We start from the raw sequence: 22,310 nt of genomic DNA, 5'->3' as shown, positions 1-22,310 counted from the left end.
AAGTACTAATTGTCATATGCAAGTTAATAACCAGCCACTTTCAGAGTAAGCAGCCTTTCATTTTCCAAGATGAAATCTAGTAACAATGTTGCCAGATATACTGCAACCTCTCTTCTAGCTATAAATAATTACTTCCTGTCTTCACCTACTCTGCTTGTTCTTCTCAGTCAGGAGGACCAATGCCCAAAGGCATAGAGCTCCAATGATGTGACACTGGGATATGCTTTAAATCAGTCCTTGAGAGAATAAGGGCAGTGGGAGAGGATGTCTATCCCCAAATCCATGATTCATTATTTTGCTGTGGATGTCCTCATAAATTCAACAGAAATAGAAGCACATGGGAAACAATCAGCTGTCTAAGAGCTAAGCAGGGCCTTGGAATCTCCTAGTGATTCCTAATCTGTAAACAGGAATTACTTTTCATGTACCTTCTACTTGGATACATCTAATCCAAAGAGCAACAGTCTGAGTCACTCAAGTTCCGAATGCATGTATTTTTTATTCCACTTCAGTTAGTAAGATATTTTTAGGGTCTATTCTATATCACTGCACTACACTAGAGGTAGTGACAGATAGAAAGGTCTAAAAAATAATGGCAAATGTCCTGAAAAACTAATATTCTGGGGCAGAGGCAGATACACGATACTATTCTACAAGTCAGATAATATGCAGTATTATGGATCTATAATCAAATAATCAGAAAAGCTCAGTGGGAACTATGTTTGTCTAAACATCATCATGGAAGAAGGACCATCTAAACTGGATCTTGAAGGACAGGCAATAAGCACCTAACGAAAGGGTTTTAAACAGTGGAACAATATGATCCTATTTGTGATTTAGAAAGATAACTTTGGCAGTAATACTGAGAGTTATCCTTTACTTACAATTACAATGAAGCTAGTAACCTAACCCTTTCCTTAAAATTAAACAACAAAAAATCAAAAGACTGTACCACCTATATACCATATAGTAATGAAAAACTGTGCTTTACTTATTTAGATTTTAACTGTATGGCAACTATGTGTAAGACATTATGCCAGACACTAGAGACAGAAAAAAGAAAGTTCCTCCTTCTTTCCAAGGAGCTCTCCTCAAGAGACACAAAGTTCAATGGAACCCTTAGTATGGGTTTTAAAGGAGGTAAACTGGTGGGCCAGATGCAGGAGAGTAAAGATGCATTTGGGAAATACCAGCCTACCCTGGTTAGGCAAAGACCAAGAATGGAAGGGATTATCTATCAAGAACATATATGATGAAAAAAGATGGCAAAGGAGATTGGGTCAGCAAAAAGCTACCACTTAGTGGATAGACAAAGGAAAAATTGACAAATGAAATAAAAGGAGTAGAGAGCAAGAAGGACAATCCAGGTAGTATCAAATACAGAGTGAAAAACCTTCAAAAGGAATGGGAATCGTCCTTAGTAATAAACCCTATGGAGAGGACAGGTAAAGCCTGAAGCAAATTAACGGGGCTTAGAAGCTGGGGGTCACAGTGGTCATCTGCTAAACCACTTTCTGTAAATGGGAGAGACCAAATATGGGGAGACACAGCGTGAACCAACACCAAAGCATGGGAGTCACTGAATCTTGACAATTAATATCTAAAAATTACTTTTTTATTACCTTTTCAGGAGTTAGATTTTTAAAGAATTATGCATGATAAAAACAACGATATGAAAATATGTAGACTAATGAGAGACAAAATAATTGACATCCCATTTTATTCGAACATAGATTACAACACTTCTACTGATACACGATAGGGTATTTCAATGTTGAATTTTAATTTTTATCTTGAGCTTGCAGGTGGCAAGATTTTACTTTTGGCAGTTTGACAGCTATACTTGAAAGGGTCCCAACACCTTAGTAGGTAGCAGCTACACAGATGGTCAAGGGACAAAGACATTCTGCATCTTTTTTTTTTTTTTTTTTTTTCCTAGAGGTCTTTAAAACCAAATGGTGTCATTAGAATGTAAAGCTTATTCAGCATCTGACTACTGGGATAGTCAAGGTGTTTTAAAATCTCTACCATTCCATGTCTGAGATAAAAGATGATAAAATATGTGATCTACTCCACTAAGATGAAAAGAAAAAACAAAAAAACAAAAAATAAGCTGCTACTAGCTTAAAAAAGTTTTTTCTTTAATAATAAATAATCTTTTAAATCAACATTGTTTTTGTTAAAAGAGCAGCGTATAGGAAATGAGATGGATAGTGATAGTGCCATTCAGAATAGTTATAAATCAGGGGTGCCTGGATGGCTCAGTCGATTAAGTGCTGGACTTTGGCTCAGGTCATGATCTCACAGTTTATGGGTTCAAGCCCTGTGCCAGGCTCTGTGCTGGCAGCTCAGAGCCTGGAGCCTGCTTCCCTTTCTGTGTCTCCCTCTCTCTTTGCCCTCCTCTGCTTGCCCTCTCTCTCTCTCAAAACTTATTTATTTTATTTATGTTTATTTAACATTAAAAAAATTAGAAGTTACAAATAAAATTGCTTGTCTTTACAAAGGCCTATTTCTTAAAGTAGCAACATGGATGTCTAATGCTTTGCATTATATTTCCATAGTCAATAATCATTTAGATGAGTAAAATCATAGGAGGGCAAACTCAAGTGGCAATGACATAGAACACATGCACGGAGGTAGAAGGGAATGAAAAATGAGAAGTTAATCTTTAAAAAACACAAAATGTTCATAATTGCTTGGCACAAAAATAGTACTTCTTCATACTATAAGGAATTTAAGAATCCTATCATGAAAATCACTTACCTAGCTCTTCATTTTCAATGACTTCAAATGTGGCCCAGATATCACCTTTCACAGGAATTATATTTTTTATTGCTAATATATCATTAGTTAATTCCTCTGCTTCCATCACAGGAGAGATCTGTAAGAGAAGCAAAAGTTCTTCAGAAATAGCTATATGACACAGAAATAGCTATATGACAGAGCCAATAGTGGTCACCCCATCCACCAACTTACGACACTCTTAAGTTTCTCCCTTGGTATGTTTACTTAGCTTCTCTAAGAACACAGAAGAAAACAAACAAGCAAGCAAGCAAGCAAACAAACAAAAACAGCATATTCAGATCTTCTCCATAAAATAGAATACATTTTAATGTATAGACATCTTACAATATAGACATAATCTGGGAAAATATGTTTTTTCTCAGTGAGCAATTAGGGAAAAAGAAAATGTACCTAATCATACACAGAAGATCTTTCACTAGACAGTGAATCCAACAGCATTCTAGGAGTAAAAAATTTCACTCATCAGTTTTATATTCATGAGTTCAAAGTGGTTTAGTTGATTCAGTCTGGGCCCCGAATCATACACAATCGACTGCTGTCTACCATGCCAAAAAGCCCCAGGGTCTTAGTGGTTTGTGGTGGGCCCTACCATGCCAAGTGACAGATGGTGGGGTCCCAAAGCACGCTAGAGCCAAGACTGCAGGGCAGAGGCCAGCTCTACGAGAGTCCCAAAGCCTGAGGCCATGGCATAAGTATGCTGTCTTCTTCAGGGACTTTTGGGATTTTTGATTCGTTTCTTCGTGTTTTTGTTTTTGCCAATATTAAATGCACACTGGACAAAAGCAAGCTGGCTTTCTTCAATTTGAATTTAGTTGTAACCGTAAACAAAGAGAAGATGTTTTAAACATTAGGATACTGCGACTGCAACGTCGTTTGCACATTTTCAGTCGAAGTATGCACCTATTTTAAAAGTTCTTCCAACAGGAACGTGCTCGTTACCATTTCTCCTGTCCATGACCCATCATGAGCATATCGCACATATGTAAGTAGCACAGAACACCTTCCATTACAGGTAACTCATACAGTCTATTTTCTGGGCTTTGTGGAATTTAGTACTTTCTTTTTTTTTTTTTAATTTTTTTTTCAACGTTTTTATTTATTTTTGGGACAGAGAGAGACAGAGCATGAACAGGGGAGGGGCAGAGAGAGAGGGAGACACAGAATCGGAAACAGGCTCCAGGCTCCGAGCCATCAGCCCAGAGCCTGACGCGGGACTCGAACTCGCGGACCGCGAGATTATGACCTGGCTGAAGTCGGACGCTTAACCGACTGCGCCACCCAGGCGCCCCTAGTACTTTCTTTGGAATGTATTAATGATACAATGAAGTCCACTATCTTTTATTTTAAACAGCCCAATGAAATATAATCTTGAAAGAGAAAAAAAACTCACTATCTGGGCAAAGTGGAAAACTGTAGTAGAAACATCAGATGAATCATTTCAATAATGCTGCTCATCTGAATGGCTCTGACATTTTTTTAAGAAGCATAACCCTCTCTTAAAATAATAAATTACTGAGAAACTAAACCGCAAGAGAGGCAGGGAGTGCCTCAGGTAGACATGGGAGTGGAAAACTGAACTCCACTCCTTGTCTCAGAGGGCTCCCAAGGACAGGAAGCTCCTAGAACTGCACACGGTACACTTTGCAAATTATTACTCTAAGGAACATAGAAATCAGTATGATGAGCATCAGGTTAGGAATCTGATGACCAAGGTATGTATTCTGGCCTTAACACTTTTAACTTCCAGTTTGCATTCATGAAAACTTGAGACATTTCCTGTTTCACCTGCTTCCTGGGACTTAGGTAACAAGCAACTGAAATAAATATAACTGAATAGTCTTCTAAAGTCTTAAGCATGAAACATATGTTAATGATTATTTTTACATAGTTTTTGCTATGTTTTTAAAGAGAATTTGGAGTTCTTATTGGTGAAACTATATACTCCTTTACGTGCATTTACTTAAAATAAGAATTTTGCTCAATTATAATAACTTGTGTTAAAATGAGCTACTAAACAGTGCGTGTGTAAGTGGAGCTAAGTCATGTGCTCTGAACACCTCCTCTAGCATGAGTGATGGACTCGTGCTGATTCTCTGTATTTCTTCCTCGTGTCCCCTATGATCAACATGCCACGATCAACATAGGAAATCTGATGTGGCCAAGGAGTGGCCTGCCTCTATGGAACAAAACTTATTACTGTAGCAGTTCACTCCATGTTCTAAGTGAGTTAACCAGTGCCACAGAGACACAATATGTAATCGTTAAAAAATATAAATTAATAATTACAATGCATCTAACAAAACTGAAGCCCAGAAATACATAACATTGTGTTTAAATATTGGACTTTAGATGGCAAAATGTCTTCTTCAAACATAGAATGTAGTCTTACTAAGTAGGAATCTGAATTATCACTGTTACTCTCCCCCTAAGGCAGACTAAGTACTGAATTATGGCAGCACGAGAGGGATACTTTTAATTCAGGAAAAAAAAAAAAAAAAAAAAAAAGAAAGAAAGAAAAAAAATGATTCATATTCTCATAAAAGAGTTATCCAATATTCAAGAAAATTGGAGACAGAAAGTCTAGGATACAAGAGTAGAAGACTATTAATAAATAATAAAATAATATAGGACTAGTAGTAATTATTAAGTGCCAATAGTAGTATTATTTGTGCCAGGCAATTCACCAAGTGTTTTACACCCAGTATCTTACTGAGGACTCACATCAATGATACTATGTAAATACTCTAATTTTTCCTCATTTTATACGTGAGATGATTGGGGCTCAGACAGAGTAAGTTAATTTGCCTGATGTTAAGAAGCTAGGAAAGGGAGGGGCAGCTATTTAAGCTCAAGTTATTTTTTAGAACCTATAGAATATCGTAACCATAACCTAAAGTGCATTAAGATGTTCTCTTTCCAAATAACCAAGTTATGGAATTCCTGGAGAATATTGGAATAAAAAGTCAATCCTGTCAATCAATCATGGTTTGAACTGGACAGGCGAAATAAAATACAAGAGACGATGGAAAATTCAAGGTACATAAATTAATGTGTATTAATACTTGCGATTTCCAGAAGTATCCTTTAAATCCATCTTTAGGACTCACCCGAATTATAATGCTGCAGTCGGGTTCTTTCTTTTCTACATACACTTCAATTAACAAATCTCCAGCCTGGGAAACCTAGGAAAGGGCAGATGTGAAGAGAGTAAATATAGGTATGTTCTGAGAACATACTTATGACACTTAAGACAGAAAGTCCTAGTCCTTTTTCTAAATATTTCATAATAATGAAATGAGCCTGTTAATAGTACAATAATTCTCATCTTCCAGATGTGGTTGACTAAGAAAAAGGAATCTACACAAAGGATGTAATCACAGGGCAATTTCTTCATCTCTTAATTAAGAATTTAGTGTCCTGAAATACTCTTATATTCTTACTAAAATAACAAACCTGTCTGTAAGGGGAATATGTGGACTTTCAACAACATAAGCTATAAGAGCCATCACCATGTATGTTAATAGGAGAAACAAAATGAGGAATGAAAAGGATCCATATGTAATTGTGCTCTAATCTACAGGGTGGGTGAATACCCATAATTAAAAGAGAAAATAGGCATTGCTAGATTTTCAAAGCGACAATGCACAAAAATTGAAATTTTGGGATAAATTAGGTTGGAGCTATATTACAACTACAAAAAGAGTAAGTATAGTTAGCAAAGAAAAAAAAATTGAAGTGAAAGAATAAGATAGATGATAAGGAGAGGTTTTTATTTTAATTACTTTCAGCCAAGCATTAAGTGTTACATTATTTGGGTCACTATTATAGACCAGGAGACATATTAAGTGAAGAAGAGACACTCCTTAACAAAATAAAAACCGTAAGATACCACCATGTAGATCATCAGTATAATGAGGAAAAGTATAATTAACACAGAATTTAAACCAATCTATGAAAAATACTTGGAGTAGTTTTTTTCAGAAATTGCCTTAAGTTATGTAACCACTTAGAAATAATATCTCACAATTTAAAAAAAATGGTCATAATGGAGAAACTATCATTCTGAAGTTAAATTTGCCTAAGAATAAAATCTGATGAAAAAAATAGTAAAGAAAACATCTAAAAAATGTACTTTGAAGAAGTGTTTTTAATTACTCTGGCATTACAGACTTAGAAAAGCTTATTTCCAATTTTTCTTACTCATTTTTGATGATACACAAAAATTCTAGGAAAGAAAAGATACAGTTGACATTTCTACTTTTCACTGTGTTTGCATAAACAACTCTCCAGGAAGGACACATTTTAAAAATTAAAAACACAAACACAAAGAACTCATAGAGTGAAGCTAAAACAAGAATAGCTAAGAAATTCAAACAGGGATAAGACATGGAGCCTGTCAGAAAAACACACCAGAGCAGAGTTTTGAATGGATTAGAGAAAAACACAAACAAAAGAACAGGTTTTTCCGAAGTATTCTACCTTTCCTGTCCAATTACTACTATTTTATAGACAATTCTTTTCTTCTACTTACATATACTTAATTAAAAAGCAGCCAAGACTCATTTCATTATTGCAATATGAATATAAAAGATAAAAATGCAGAAGGACACTCATATTTTATCTTATTACAACATAGGTAATGCTGCCAAAGATTATACCTTGGGCTCACAAAACCCTTTATTTCATGACTGAGACTATCCCCCTTGCCACCCCCCCCCCCCCAAAAAAAAAAACAGTGATTCAGGAGAACTAACTGATAATGAGCCAGATTTCTTAGTTTTACAGGCTACATTAATTACTTCGGGTCAAAATGGAGGCGATGCTTTCGTAGGTAAGTACTGTCATAGTGCTAGCATTCAGGGATCTCGGGCACTGGGATGGCAGCCCTTTCTCCTCTCCTTCTTATGGAATAGTAGCTCCTAATAAGCTCCTAATAGTAGTTCCTAGTAAGGAAGCATTTGCTTCATTCTCTGAGTATATCTATAAACAGAAGATACTCGACCCATTTATATTATTTACATTTGTATCCAGAATCCACTACAACTCCTAGTGATTAGAAGAAGATTAAATACCAATTTTAAGAAAGTTCAGTGAATGCTCATCAAACAAGGAAAGGTACCCTGGAAAACGGCAGTGCACCCTGAACACACAAATCCAATATAATGCAACTGAGGAAAGCAAAAGAAGATTTAGAAAATAGTCAATTTCAGACATAAATCAGCGTATGTTACAAAGATGACATTAGAAAAATTCCCACTAATATAATCATCTGAGAGCATGCAGAGCAAAAGCATAGAAGAGATAATTTATATTTTCAAAATCATAATGGAAAAAAGAATCATTACGGAGCTGAATTTTCAATTTAGTCTTGTATTTCTTTGGCTTTAAATGCTTCCTTTGAAATCCACTCGTATTTTTAATAGTGCATTTGTAACTAGAAATTGATTTTATAAAGGGCATTTGATAAGATTAATAATGATTTTTCCTTCTGTATTTTGAAAAATTTGCATTAACATACTTTGGCATTTCACATATGAACGTCACGCTGCAGAATTAGGCAACTATTTTATCTAGGTTCTTTTTTCCCCATTACTTTTACTTTGCTTCAAATAGGAACTTGAAAATAAATACAACAAACAGCTTTACTTACAACAGAAGTTTTTAGTTTTTGTTATTTTTGAAATTATTTTTTTATTCTTTGGAGATCTAACTATTACTACTCACTTGAGTGTCTTTCCACTTGGTAATAAAGCTATTTTCTATGTCCATTTGTTTGACTTGGTCTTCTTTAACCTGTTTAAAATATAATTTGGGACATTCTAATAAAATACAAGGAGTGATGGTACTCATCCTCACATAACTCTTCAGGAATTTAAAGACCAACAATTTAAAAATAAATGAGAATGACCATCTTAATCAGCATGGGCCCACATAGCCAGGGCAGAAATAAAGCCAACATGATAGAGCCTCATAAAGTTCAGAGAATTTTATGATGACATCACTTCAAGCTGCAGACTCCATCAATGGAAGCTGTACTGCTAATTGACTTAATAAGCAAAGGGGCTAATGAGTGATTTGTTAGAGTTGATGTAGGTTACAAGATAAGACTAATTTCTCAAACTGAAATGCTTGTTAAATGCTTACAAAATTCCTATGATTTAAAGCTGGGGTTAGCAAAACTACGAAAATAATCATTTATTTTTTTGTTAACGTAACAGTACAAACATAGAAAATAAAGAGAGCATGTAAAGCCACACATTATTTTTTTTTCCTAATTCTTTCATTTCTCAGCATCAGAATTACTGCAAAGAAGCTGCTGTTGATCAAAAACAGTGGACACATATAGAAAAAAAGAGATCAAAGAGCAAAGAGAATCCAACAATCTTGGTGTCCATTCCTATATAAATGAAGATACAAATGGTGTGTTTTTATTTTATTAAAGTAGAGCTTCTTTCCCTTGGCTAAGGAATCCTGCAATCACTTACTATAAGAATGTAAGAACTCTACATAGAATAACCTATTACATTAACTCATTTAATTTCAACTGACATACCCATAATCCTGGAAAACAAGAAGTCTTATACAACACCACTTAATAGAGTGCCCCAAGAGGTTAAATGCAACCATGCTAGTGGTAATCAAGAGGTCAGTGTTCATGAAGCAATGGAGTTGGACCTTTGACCCAAATACCCTATATACCCCCCATGTTCAAACCCTGGGCTTATTTCCTCGATTTTTACTTCTTTCAACTAAGAAATTATCCTTATTCCAACAGTTTTCTGATGAAACATGAATATATTAACTTCATAAAATAGCAACTTGAAAGTCAAATAATTAGAACAGACTTAGTAAAAACCACAGAACATTATTTCGGGATTTTCTTCATTTCCAATTCAGACACAATTAAAATAAAACACTAAAATGCATTCAATTGCAGACTTTATCAGCCTGGTATTTATTACCAAATTTGTAAAATTCACAATTTCATACCTCTAAGTAGACACACTTAATGCATACACACACTGACAAGGAAAAAAAAAAGCCACAGAAACACTATAAATAGGAATATTCTGTCCAACAGACACCAGATGGCTTCAAAGCAGTCAAATTTAAATGAATGGCTACAGCTAAAAAGGCTACTTGTATCTAAAATATTAAAGATCATGTAACTATTCTTTATTTTTAGATATTCATAAAGACGTGATTATAAAAATCCTAAAATATAAATTTTTATTTGCCAACAGTAACATCGAAACTATTTTAACAAGGGCAGGATATAAAATATTTACCTCAAATATCTCAACATAATTATTAATTAAGTCCTCGATTACATTCACTTCTTCACTAGTTTGTCCTTTAGTTTGAAACAAACAGGATGAAAAGACCAAGGCCAAATTATGGGCATTCATGTGATTGATTTCTGAGCATTTCTGAACCCTGTTAGAGAAAAGCATAGCTCATTACGACACACTTCATAGAACTTTAGTCATAATACCCATTTATCATTATTTAACACACACACACACACACACACACACACACACACACACACACATCAAAAGTCTCTGATAGAAGATGTACGGTGGTGATTTAAAGAACAATGCACAGTTTGTTCTTCTGAGTACTTACAGTCAAGAATATAAGAAAACACTACTGTTAAAGAAGATACGACTACAAGTTACAAAGCAGTCCTTGCCTGTGGACTGGATGAGATGCACCGAGACAATGGTACAACGTGAGGCTAAGGCATAAAGATGGGCTTAAGCAATGGTGTAAAATGACCAGCGGGGCTGAAGCATAAATGAAACAGGGGAAAGGAGGCAGTAGGTAAGTAGGAAAAATAGCAAGGAAGGTGAATTGAGAGGCATACAGTAGACAGTTCCAAATTCAAGGTTCAAGGCTGAGATGAATTTTCCAGGAAGTGCAAATCAGGTGAGAAAATACTTAGCAGCATGTGTTTGTACAGTTAGCCAAAATAGGATATTCTCTCTCAAAAAGCAAACAATGAAAAAATATAATTATTGGATATGACTTGGATATAACTATGAAGGTCTTTTTACAGTGAAAAGACATGAAAAGAGGAGTCAACTCTCCCTATGATTAGGCTACAAAATTTGGGCCTTACAAAGAGCATTTAAAGTACAGTTCACCCTTGAACAACAGAATTTGAACTGTGTGGGTCCACTTACATGTGGATTTTTTTGATAAATACAATACAGTTATATGTTTTCTTTTATGATTTTCTTAATATTTTCTTTTCTCTAGCTTAATTGTAAGAATACAGTACATAATACATATACCATACACAATAGGTGTTAATTGACTGTATATGTTACTAGTAAGGATTCCAGTCAACAGTAGGCTATCAGTAGTTAAGTATTGGGGGGAGTCAAAGTATATGTGGATTTTGATGTGCAGGGGAGCACTGCCCCTAAATCCTGAATTTCAAGGGTCAACTGTATTCACAAATGTTAAATGCAAAGTGATTTTAAAAAACCTACAGGCATCACCCCAATAAAAGAAAATATACATCAATAAAAATGCACAGGTAAGAACTATAAGTGATATACATGTGGGTATCTGTTAATGCTGTTTGCCACTGACTATATATAATAACACCCTGCTCAACTGCCTAATTACATTTTTAAATTTTAAAATACATACTAAAAAGGAGAGACTAACTGCATCAAAGGAATAAAACAAGATGAAGCTAGGTACACCTGTCTTTAAAAGGAGATTCTAGTGGTTACAAAAGAGAGTAAAGATGACAGGAATATATATATACGTATATATATATACATATATACATATACATACATATATGTATATATATATATACGTATATATATATGTATATATATGTATATATGTATATATGTATATATGTATGTATATGTATATACGTATATATATATACGTATATATGTATATATATGTATATATATACATATATATACGTATATATATATACGTATATATATATGTATATATATATACATATATATGTATATACATATATATACATATATATGTATACACATATATATACACATATATATATGTGTACATATATATGTATATACATATATATACACATATATATATGTGTATATATATATATATATATATATATATATACATACATACATACACACACTCACAAAATGCCACATTGCATGGCAGAGACTGAGCAAGTGCAATCATTGTATGTGATTTATAAGATGCAAAGGGAATCGCAAGTTAATAGAGGAGGGTGTGATAATTGTGGACATCCCTCTCAAAACTATGTCTGTACTCTTATCACACTAAATTATAAACATCAGGAAAATTTATCTGCAGGTCTGCCTGTGTTACCAGAATCAGAGCATCTCCCAGTCAGGAACTGTTGCTTTAATCACACTGGAGTGCATAATAAATATCTGGTGAATGGAATTAAGTAAATGTTAGTCACGGAAGAAGTGATCCGTTATCTGGGGCAGGGATGGAATTAAATACTAAATCAACCTGACCTAACCAAATGGACCTCTCAAACTTCTGAGGACTCTATTAAACATTCTCACCTTCTTGAGACTTCCTTTTGCAATAGTATCCTCCTTGCTACTCTTCACCTCTCTTCTCTTCCATTTCTGCAGCTGCCTTAATTTATGACATAACGTCCAAGGAATACAGTATTTTCCTTTCCTTCCTTTATTTCTCTGCCCCACAAGCTATCATTCCCAAGTGTTTCTATTAAACCCACGGAGTCTCTTCTCACTCAGGCCTTCTCATTAGAAGCCCAAGAAAACGGTTTCCTGGTTAGTTTCTCTGTGTCTATTCCAATCTCTTTTCAATCAATCCCATCCATGGGTTATTGTTCTAAAACAGACTTGATCAGTCACTCTTTATTGTGTGAAAATCTGAATGTTTTCACATGACCACTTGAGCCTTTCACAACCTCCTGCCAGCCAACTACACACCAGCTCATCTCCCAGCACATCTGTTTCCTAGAAATATCCACCACTCATTTCTTGTTACTTATCTTTCCTTCACATACCCCTTTCAATTTGAAGCATTCCCTGGATGTCAACACACAATAAATGATTCAATCTTTCCTCCCATGTTAAAATTCTCTATATTAAAATCTGTTCCAGTGATGCTGTGTTTCCCCTAAAAATTATAAAATGCCCTGCAGCACTCCTGTGCATTCACTCTGACATCCAGAGGTCCCTGATGCAAAGGTTGGGAACTGTGGACTTAAGACGTTTTGTCATTCATGTATTATTATCTTCAAATGTTTCTGTTCACATGGAATCTTAATAGGCGCTGTTTAGTATACAGTAGAAACTAAAATATATGCCAGATGAAGAAACAGAGGGAGAGGGGAAGGATGGGAAGGAACTCGTGATCTCAAACTCAAATCTGAATAAAAAATCTTAAAACAATTATGTGTAACTCAATGTTCAAAATATTAACTTAATAAACTGTAGCAGCCCGGTCATATATTAAATTTTTCTGAAGTTTATTTATTTATTTTGAGAGAGAAAGAGAGAGAGAGAGCGTACGCACATGAACATGAGTGGGACAGGGGCAAAGAGAGAGGGAGGGAGAGAATCCTAAGCAGGCTCCAAGCCGTCAGCACAGAGCCTGATGCAGGGCTAGATCTTACGCACCATGCGATCATGACCTGAGCCGAAACCAAGAGTTGGACACTTAACTGACTGAGCCACCCAGGCGCCCCTAAAATTTCTGAAGAATCTGTCCCAATGTCTCATAAGAATTTCTTAGACTGCAAATAAGATAGTTTCAGTAGAATTCAGCTACACAAAAATTCGGTGTACTGCATCTATGCAGGAAGCGACAATGATATACTCCCTAAGCCATATTTACATTTATTAAAGTTTTTGTAGTAGTTCTAACAGAAAAACCAACCAACCAACACACCTTTCATTTTAACTGAAAGGGTTATTTTCAAACATGCCTCCTCCTTCAGAGATCTTATTTCTCAAGCTACTACTATATTCTTCCTATCCTCCCAAATGAAGGAAACTACATACCCTGATGTAGAAAATATTTTAGACTTCTAAAATTTTCTCATATGTTCAACAGTATGATGCTAAAATATTAGAATTAGGTTAGACACAAATTGATAAGGGAGAAATAAAAGTTTATGAAGAGTTCATCATGAGAAAATACTGTGCTCACAGACAGACTCCTGCTAGAGAATTCTGGTCTTTGTACTTTCTTCTCTTCTCTAGCTTTCCTCTTAAATGAGTTTTAAAGTTCGTGTTTATATACTGGATTCACTTGGGGATGCTGTACATGATTATTTCTAATTCATTTAAGAAATTTTCCAGTATGCTATTTATCTGAAATGGGTCTTAATTACAGAAAGAAACACTCAAGTGATAGTTTGCTGGGGATTTTATTTTAAAACCATTTTCTTCCCCCCTTCCACTCATCACCCACCTCCTTTCTGGCAACCCCTAGTTCTTCTCTGTATTTAAGAATCTGCTTTTTTGTCTCCTTTTTTCCTTCTTTATTCATGTTTTTCTTAAATTTCATATATAAATGAAATCATATGGTATTTGTCTTTCTCAGTCTGACTTACTACACTTGGTATAATATCCTCTAGGTCTATCCATGTTGTTAAAAATGACAAAAACCTCATTCTTTTTTATGGCTGAGTAATAGTCCTGTGTGTGTGTGTGTGTGTGTGTGTGTGTGCGTGTGTATACACACTACTACTTCTTTATCCATCCACCTGTTGATGGACACTTAATGTTGCTTCTATAACTAGGCTATTGTAAATAATGCTGCAATAAACACAGGGGTGCATATATCTTTTAGAATTATTGCTTTTATTTTCCTTGGGTAAATACCTAGTAGTGGAATTACTAAATTATATGGTAGTTCTATTTTTAATGTTCTGAGGAACATCCATACTCCTTCCACAGCGGCTACACTAGTTTATATTCCCATGAATAGAGCAGGAGGGTTCCCTTTTCTCCACATCCTTGCCAACACTCGTTATTTTCTGTCTTTTGGACACTAGCCATTCTGGCTGGCAGAAGGTGATATCTCATTATAGTTTTGACTTATATTTTCCTGATGATGAGTGATATTGAACATCTTTTTATGTGTCTGTTGGCCATATGTGTGTCTTTGGAGAAATGTCTATTCAGGTTCTCCGCCCATTTTTAATCAGATTATTTGTTTCTCTACTGTTGACGTCTATAAGTTCTTTATATACTTAGAATATAAACCCCTTATCAGATATATCATTTGCAAATATCTTCCCCCATTCAGCAAACTGCCTTGTTTTATTGATGGTTTCCTCTGCTCTGCAAAATCATTTTATTTTGGTGCAGCCCCAATAGTTTATTTTTGCTTTTGTTTCCTCTGCCTGAGGAGACATATCCAGAAAGAGGTTTCTAAGGCCAATGTCAAAGAAATTACTGTCTATGTCTTCTTCTGGGATTTTTACTGTTTCAGGTCTCACATTTAGGTATTTAATCCATTCTTCAGTTTTTTGGTTTTCTTTGTTTTTGTTTTTGTATCTGGTGCTGGAAAGTGGTCTAGTTCCACTCTTTCGCACGTGGCTCTCAAGTTTTTCCAGTCCCACTTAAAGAGACAGCTTTCTTTTCCCCATTGTATTCTTTCCTCCTTTATTGTAGATTAAGTAACCATGTAAGTGTGAGTTTATTTCTGAACTCTATGTTCTCTCCCATTGATTGATCTCTGTGTCTATTTTTGTGCCAGGACCACAAGGTTTCTATCACTACAGATTTGTGGTATATCTTAAGATCTGGGACTGGGGTACCTCCAGCTTTGTTGCTCTTTCTCAAGACTGCTTTGGCTATTTGGGATCTTTTGTAGGTCCCTACACATTTTAGGATTATTTGTTCTAATTCTTTAAAAACTTATGTTGGTATTTTGATATGGATTGTGTTAAAATTGTAGACTGCTAACAATTTAATTTTTCCAATCTTTGTGCATGGTATACCTTTCCATTTATTTGTGTCATCTTTAGTTTCTTTCATCAGCATTTTATAGTTTTTTGAGTACAAGTCTTCCACTTCACTGGTTAAGTTTATTCCTAAGTATTTTGTTATTTTTAATGCAGTTGTAAAGGAGACTGTTTTCTTAATTTCTTTCTGCTACTTCATTATTAGTCTATAAAAATGCAACAGATTTCTGTATGTTAATTTTGGATCCTGCTATCTTACTGAATTCACGTTATTGGTTCTAGCAGTTTTTCAGTGGATTGAAGCCATTTTTAAGGTATGATGGATAATTCACAGTCACATATAGAAAGTTAGCCATAGTACTTTAAATTTAAGAAATAATGACTTATAGAGTGACAAGTTTGAAATGTCTGGAAAAGCTCATGAAACCACCCACCTGTAAAGATGTTCGATTACAGCTGCCAGCGTTGCTCGGTTGACCCCTGGAAGAGAACGTATAAATGCCCCATACTTTTTAATTCTTTCCTTGTCATCTTGAGTATCTAGAGGTTAAAAACAAACAATTTTAGGCCAAAACTAATAGTCTGTAACACAAATTTGCCTTTTAACAGTATTTTAAACCAATATTCATTACTGTAGCTCACTAAGTGATCTAATCAAGTTTTAACAGAATAAATATTCAGGCTTCTATAACTCTGGAAAGGCATTTACACAGACATTCCATGGTAGGAAGATAGAGTTCTTACGCTTTCTAATTAAAAACGAAGCACTCTCAAAACCCAAGGTTGCACTTTATCCTCTACTTTATGAACTACTGAACTTCATCTAATAGGAATATATTCAATCGATAACTCAAATTCGACTACAAATTGAGAGATAAACTGAAAGTCTTTTAACTTTGGCTATGGGAAGATTTCAGTCTGTTATTTGCAAATGACATTTCTGATTTTTTCCCCTTGTGAAATCATAAAAATCTTACCAAATCTAATGAACCATCTTGGAGCCATGAACTGTGTTACCCTGCAGATCCGTGTATAGGGGCCTTTGACCAGCCCTAGCATCTCCAAGTCATTGTAAAAGGTAAGGGGGCAATGGAGGAAGTCATGTGCAGGCCCTGATAACTATGACACAGACTTAGAGAAGGACGGTCCCTCTGTCACTGTCATTGACAGAACTTGGTTAGTTATACACAGGAGGATGAGAGGCAATTATGTTCCACTCTCCTAACCCCAGAAGTCAAATACTTAGAGAAACTAGATCCAGGAACCCCCAAAGTTCTAGACTCCAGAAGACATGCAGCAGTGGTTTGCTCTAACCTGCTAGCTTACAGGGGAAATAAAAGGCCATTCTTCAAATAAATAACTTGTGGTGACTTTGTAACTCAAGGGGATTGCACGTATATATTCCCTCACAATTCCCAACTACCTGTGGAAACAAGACTTTTTCATTTTCTGTTCAGCCCAACCTATTCTATTCACAGAAAGCCAGCAGCACATTAATGATTTTTCAAGAGTACACGGTCACTTGCGAAGGGCATTAGGATCCCTGGGGAGGTAAGAAACTCTGTGGCACATTTTTGAAGTACACTCCTAATCAAAACTGTAACCATAGCTCCTTTGTAGTGCTGTAGCCTACGTATAAGACCTGTAGAGGTAAACATGATCATATTGACTTAACTCTGCTAATAGATGACTAAAAGCGAGAGGGGAAAACATCAAAATTATATTCAAAGACTACACTGGAAGTGAATGAAGAATTATCTATCATCTCTAGTACAATCCAAACACCCTCTTGTCATCCAGTTTCTAACTATAATGGTATTAATTTAATAAGATGTTATTAATATTACTACCTTTATAACGAGAAGTCATGCTAGTACAGCATATCTTCACAAATCTTGTAAGGATAAAATACATGAAATTTTCAAAATAAAGCTTAAGCAATTTGAAAGTAAAACTTAAGATAGATTTCAGGTCATATAGAAAATACAATGAACTAGTCAGCTAGCCGCAGACTTCAGACAACTTAATGTGTTCTTAGAAGAATAGATCATTGATCATATAAATAGGTGGTATGACACTGTAAGGCATTCTTTGCCTCAGTGCACAGGACCCAAGAGAGCTCTTCTATGAGGTCATCCAGAGAGTTGTGGTTTATCCTTGTCAGATCCAACATAGAGCACCTCTGACAAGTTAGGGTGAGCTATGTTAGATCTGAAAGCAAACGACTTTAAGGCTATTTGACCTAGCATCTAAAACCTTCTCCAAGTAAATTCTCAAAGAATTCTCATCCAAGTAAAAGGTGAACACATTGCTCTTTGACACTTGCTACTATTTACCAACTACCTACTCCTGGTAGACTGACAACAGTAAAGACATCTTTGTCTTAGAACTTGACAATTGAGCAAAAGTATACTTGCCTCAAATTTTTGATAAGCGATTTTACAATAAAGACAAATTGTTAGTCCTTATAAAATAGAGATGCTATAAATAACTTCATAGTTATAAAATTATAATAAATCATGAAATAAAAATGAGAGTGGCAAAGTAATTGGGCTTAAAGTGATACATTATCTAATTCCATATTTTATATCCCAGATAATTATGCAATCAATTCTCTTTGTGATTAGAGTTGAACCTATTGATTTGAGAAATACCAGGAGGCAAATAAAAGTCTTCTGAATTGGTAGTTAAATTAGGAAAAGCTTTATTTTAGCAACAGTACAACTCCCTTCTTGCTGACACTAATAAGGGTCATTCTTGGGAGAATTTTTCAAACTGTGAATGTTTTATGACATCACTTCAACATTAATCCCTTAATAATATATCATATTTATGTGTGAGATTAAACAAATACTTTCACTGAAAAAGTCTATTTCTCAACAGAGGCATATCATATAGTCAAATTCAAAGGTCACTTTCCCAAAAAATCTTGAAATGCATTAAATGTACAGTAGAAATATATTAGTAAATTATGGTCAAAATTTCAATGATAATTTTTAAATTTTTTTAATTGAAAAAAATGATCGAAAATCATTTTGAAAGTATTGTAGATATACATGAAATGTTTGTGGTTTAATATAAAGGATTATATATAAATTATAGGTATGGGGGACAAAGACTACAAAATAAGATATAAAAATGAAAACAGTTCTATTAGAAAGATGGGATGAAAGGTAATGTTTACATTTAAAAGCCTTCATTGTTGTAATGTTTTTGTAAAAGGAGTTATTTTGAATTAATAGATGTAAATGTAGGTTTTACTGAATCAATTTGACCCAACAAGTGATTTAATAAACTACTTTTCTAGAGTCATTTCTTAAATAGGTTCTTACAGTATAGCAAAGGCTTTTCTTCTTTTTTTCTATTTTATTGAAGGGGAAATGAAGAAAGAGTTTAAAAGCTATTGTTATGTACCCTACAGAGGTAGACTGAATGATAAAGGGAAGCCAAAGAGCCATATAGGAAAATCATATAAAACCAATCTTATATTAAACCGTTCATTTTAATCTTAATGAGAAATTAATAGCATACACGGACTTAACCGTAACACTTTCAAAGTTAAAGCAAAGCAAACACTAAGAAATCTGCAAACTAAGAATTACTTTAACATACTACTTAGCAATTACTACTATAAATTTCTTTTGAGGTAGATATAAACAACTATGGATATCTACACAATATCTGTTCTAAGCCCTTAGGTACACTGTTCCTTTCAATTAAATTTGCAGATTAGCAAAGATTTCAAAAATATAATTATCAGTTTAGAAGGCAAGCATTTATTATGTTCCATATTATATGTATTACCTAAAGCAGAGATCCAATATGGATAGAGCTCCTTAGTAAGAAGTGCATCATCAATGTCGGAGAGAAAATTTTTCAACACGCCTGTCACATCTTCAAGCTGATGTTTTCCAGCCCTCAATTTAAAGCTCCTTGCATCCTTTTTGAAACTCTCCAGGAGTTCGCTTATATGCAAAGGATCACCATTCTTTTGGTAGATATATTTGCATCCTAAACCTTTGGTTAAAAAAAAAAAAAAGTTACATATATGAAGTCTAAAATCAAAATCTACTTTTATGGCTTAGAAATATAGACTTTTGTGTTGGGACATTGAGCCAGACAAAGTCATTATCCAAGAGTTGATATAAACATGCATGAGGGGAAAAAGGTCCCCCACCCCCTAATTTTAGTACTTAAAATGATGAACAAACTTCTCAGCTTTTAGCAAGCTTTTAACAAGCCCCTGTCCAGCCCTTCCCCCTTCATGGTATCTTCAAATGTTCTTTTACCACAGGTGTCCGATCTTTACTTTACCTCCCAGAATTCAAGCCTGTCCCCAGTTTCACTGATAAAAGTGAGGCGCTCTAGTGTAAATTTTCTTAGCCCTTTGCACTCATATTTGTATATTAATTTCTGTCTGTTCCCACTTTCACCTTCTTCTGGACGAGGAGTTGAATCATCTCCTTTTCAAAGTTACTGACTCACCAGGTGTCCCATATAAAATAAGAGGATGAGGAGCGGAGAGGAGTGAGGATAATGATGATGATACAAACAAAATTTTAAAGTGCTCCCTTGCCCCTCCCAGGTCTCTGGATCTCTCTTCCTTCCAAACCCCAGCTGACTTTCCTATATTTATTCTTCCTACCATCTCATGCCCCTGTTCATCCTTCAACCATAATCTTGCTTCTGTGCAGCTGTTGGGACCACCTTCATCAAGAATATCAACAACATCCTATTTTTAGGTGCCTTTCTGTTTTTATCTAATGAGAATCCCCTGCAGTGTATGACACTCCAAATGAATCCCTGCTAAAATTCTTTTAATGTCATAGCTTTCATGACATTATAATCTCCTAGCTCTCCCCCCATTCCTCTATGACTACTCGTCCAGTCCTCTATTTATTCTACCATCTAGTATTTACTAAGGATTCCATAAATCCAGCCTCAATTCTCTTCTCTTTTCTACTCCCCTACAAAATTCTGTGGGTGAACCCACCCAACTTCATCAGTTTAACTACCACATACACATTTTCACCCAGGTTTTCATTTCTAGGATTTCAAACACACACACATACACTTTATATACAGATACTTTATAAATATACCTGCAACACACACCATTTTCATGAATAAGTCAAAATAATCTGAGGAATTAAGTCTCCTGCCCCATTCACTACTTCACCTGTTAATCTCACTATGGTCTTTATCTTGTCTCTGGCATCTCAATACATGGCACTTCCTTCTCCTCAGTCCTTTATAAGTCAGAATTTTTCTTTTTCGCTTACAATATTAAAAAGTCACATATATTTTTCATCATAGCCTTGCTCTCAAACTGTCCCCTTCTTTCTATCCCATGTCCTGTTATTTTTTTGCACTCAGTTCCTCACTACATTGTCACAACTCCCTGCCCCTATTCTTGTGTAGCCCTCCAGTCCATCTCAACACTGATAATAGCTTGATCACTGATCCTCCTCATAGAATCCCGATTCCCTTCTTGTCCTAACTAGCTCCTATTTTCTGTTAAGACTTATGGTAAGCACATCTCACCCATGAAGCTCTCCTTGTACCAACTCCTGAAGCTCTCTACCACAGAATTTTGTATACTTGAGATATAACTGCCTAGTTGTTTAAACGTCTTTGATTCACAAATCTGTAAAAAGCTAGAGGGTAAGGTTCATGTCTTACTCTCTGTGTACAGTAACTCTACCATGACTGGAACTTAGGAAGCATTCAATAAATGATCATTTAATGTAAGAGTAAGCAACATCTACAAAAACAAAAACCTGTGACTAAGTTTTTGACCTTAAGTTATATCCCTCGTTGAATGAATTTTTAAAAGCTAGTACTCAAATATATTAACTGCATGCATAATTTTGTTTACATAAATTAAAATAATTCCCAAGAACTACTATAACTCATTAAAAATATTAAACTCTAAAAATATGACTGTGAACCGGTTCTGTTCAAAATCCTGACACCATGAACACAAAAAAACTGGCCTTCAGATTTTAATACAAAGGTCAGGAAGTTCAAAATAATTGTGACTTGTAAAGTCTTTGAGTCAACCATCTTCATTCTATTAATCACTGGGCATTTTCTAAGTGTGTATCATATCTTCCCTACTATACATGCTGGTAACATCAGGGTTTCCCCCATATTCTGCTCATTAAAAACAAAACAAAACACAGTCTTTCTTCGGCTTTATTACTTTAATATGCAAGTTAATGTACCTTGTGCCAGAGTTACAAAGTAGTTTTAATGTATAAAATTTAGTTGAAAACAATCTAATGCTTAATGATTTTAAATTCAAAGAAACACCACAAAGAAACTTCTGATTTCCCAAGAGAAACCTTAAATTGGATACACTGGAGCTAGAATTATTTTAATCATTTCACAGCTTAAGAAAGACCTTATGCCATTATGAAACTAACATGATGTGAAAATTCCCAATGAGGTTTTGCTCTTGCTAAAACATAGTACGTGTGCAATTCATTTATACCAATGAAATTCAAGTGTGCTAATACTGAATGACTAACGAATGAAGATGATAACCTTCTTCCTC

General features: G+C 34.9%; 1 protein-coding gene across 5 annotated transcripts in view; it reads right to left on the bottom strand.

Annotated features, from left to right (window-relative positions):
- Positions 1-22,310, bottom strand: part of ARAP2 (ArfGAP with RhoGAP domain, ankyrin repeat and PH domain 2) — a 216,222-nt gene that overhangs the window by 49,150 nt on the left and 144,762 nt on the right. For 4 of the 5 annotated variants that reach the window (XM_053217473.1, XM_053217470.1, XM_053217471.1 and 1 more), the window contains 6 exons: positions 19,556-19,768; positions 16,186-16,291; positions 10,095-10,242; positions 8,530-8,598; positions 5,913-5,987; positions 2,764-2,881 (listed from right to left, as the gene is read on the bottom strand). In XM_053217473.1, coding sequence (XP_053073448.1) covers positions 2,764-2,881; positions 5,913-5,987; positions 8,530-8,598; positions 10,095-10,242; positions 16,186-16,291; positions 19,556-19,768 — 729 coding nt within the window. The remainder of the gene's footprint in view (positions 1-2,763; positions 2,882-5,912; positions 5,988-8,529; positions 8,599-10,094; positions 10,243-16,185; positions 16,292-19,555; positions 19,769-22,310) is intronic. The other variant, XM_053217472.1, reaches the window with a different exon arrangement.

The sequence above is a fragment of the Acinonyx jubatus genome, chromosome B1 (assembly GCF_027475565.1).
Source record: "Acinonyx jubatus isolate Ajub_Pintada_27869175 chromosome B1, VMU_Ajub_asm_v1.0, whole genome shotgun sequence".
In the NCBI taxonomy this organism is placed as follows: Eukaryota; Metazoa; Chordata; class Mammalia; order Carnivora; family Felidae; genus Acinonyx; species Acinonyx jubatus.
This window is presented reverse-complemented; position numbering and strand designations above follow the sequence as displayed.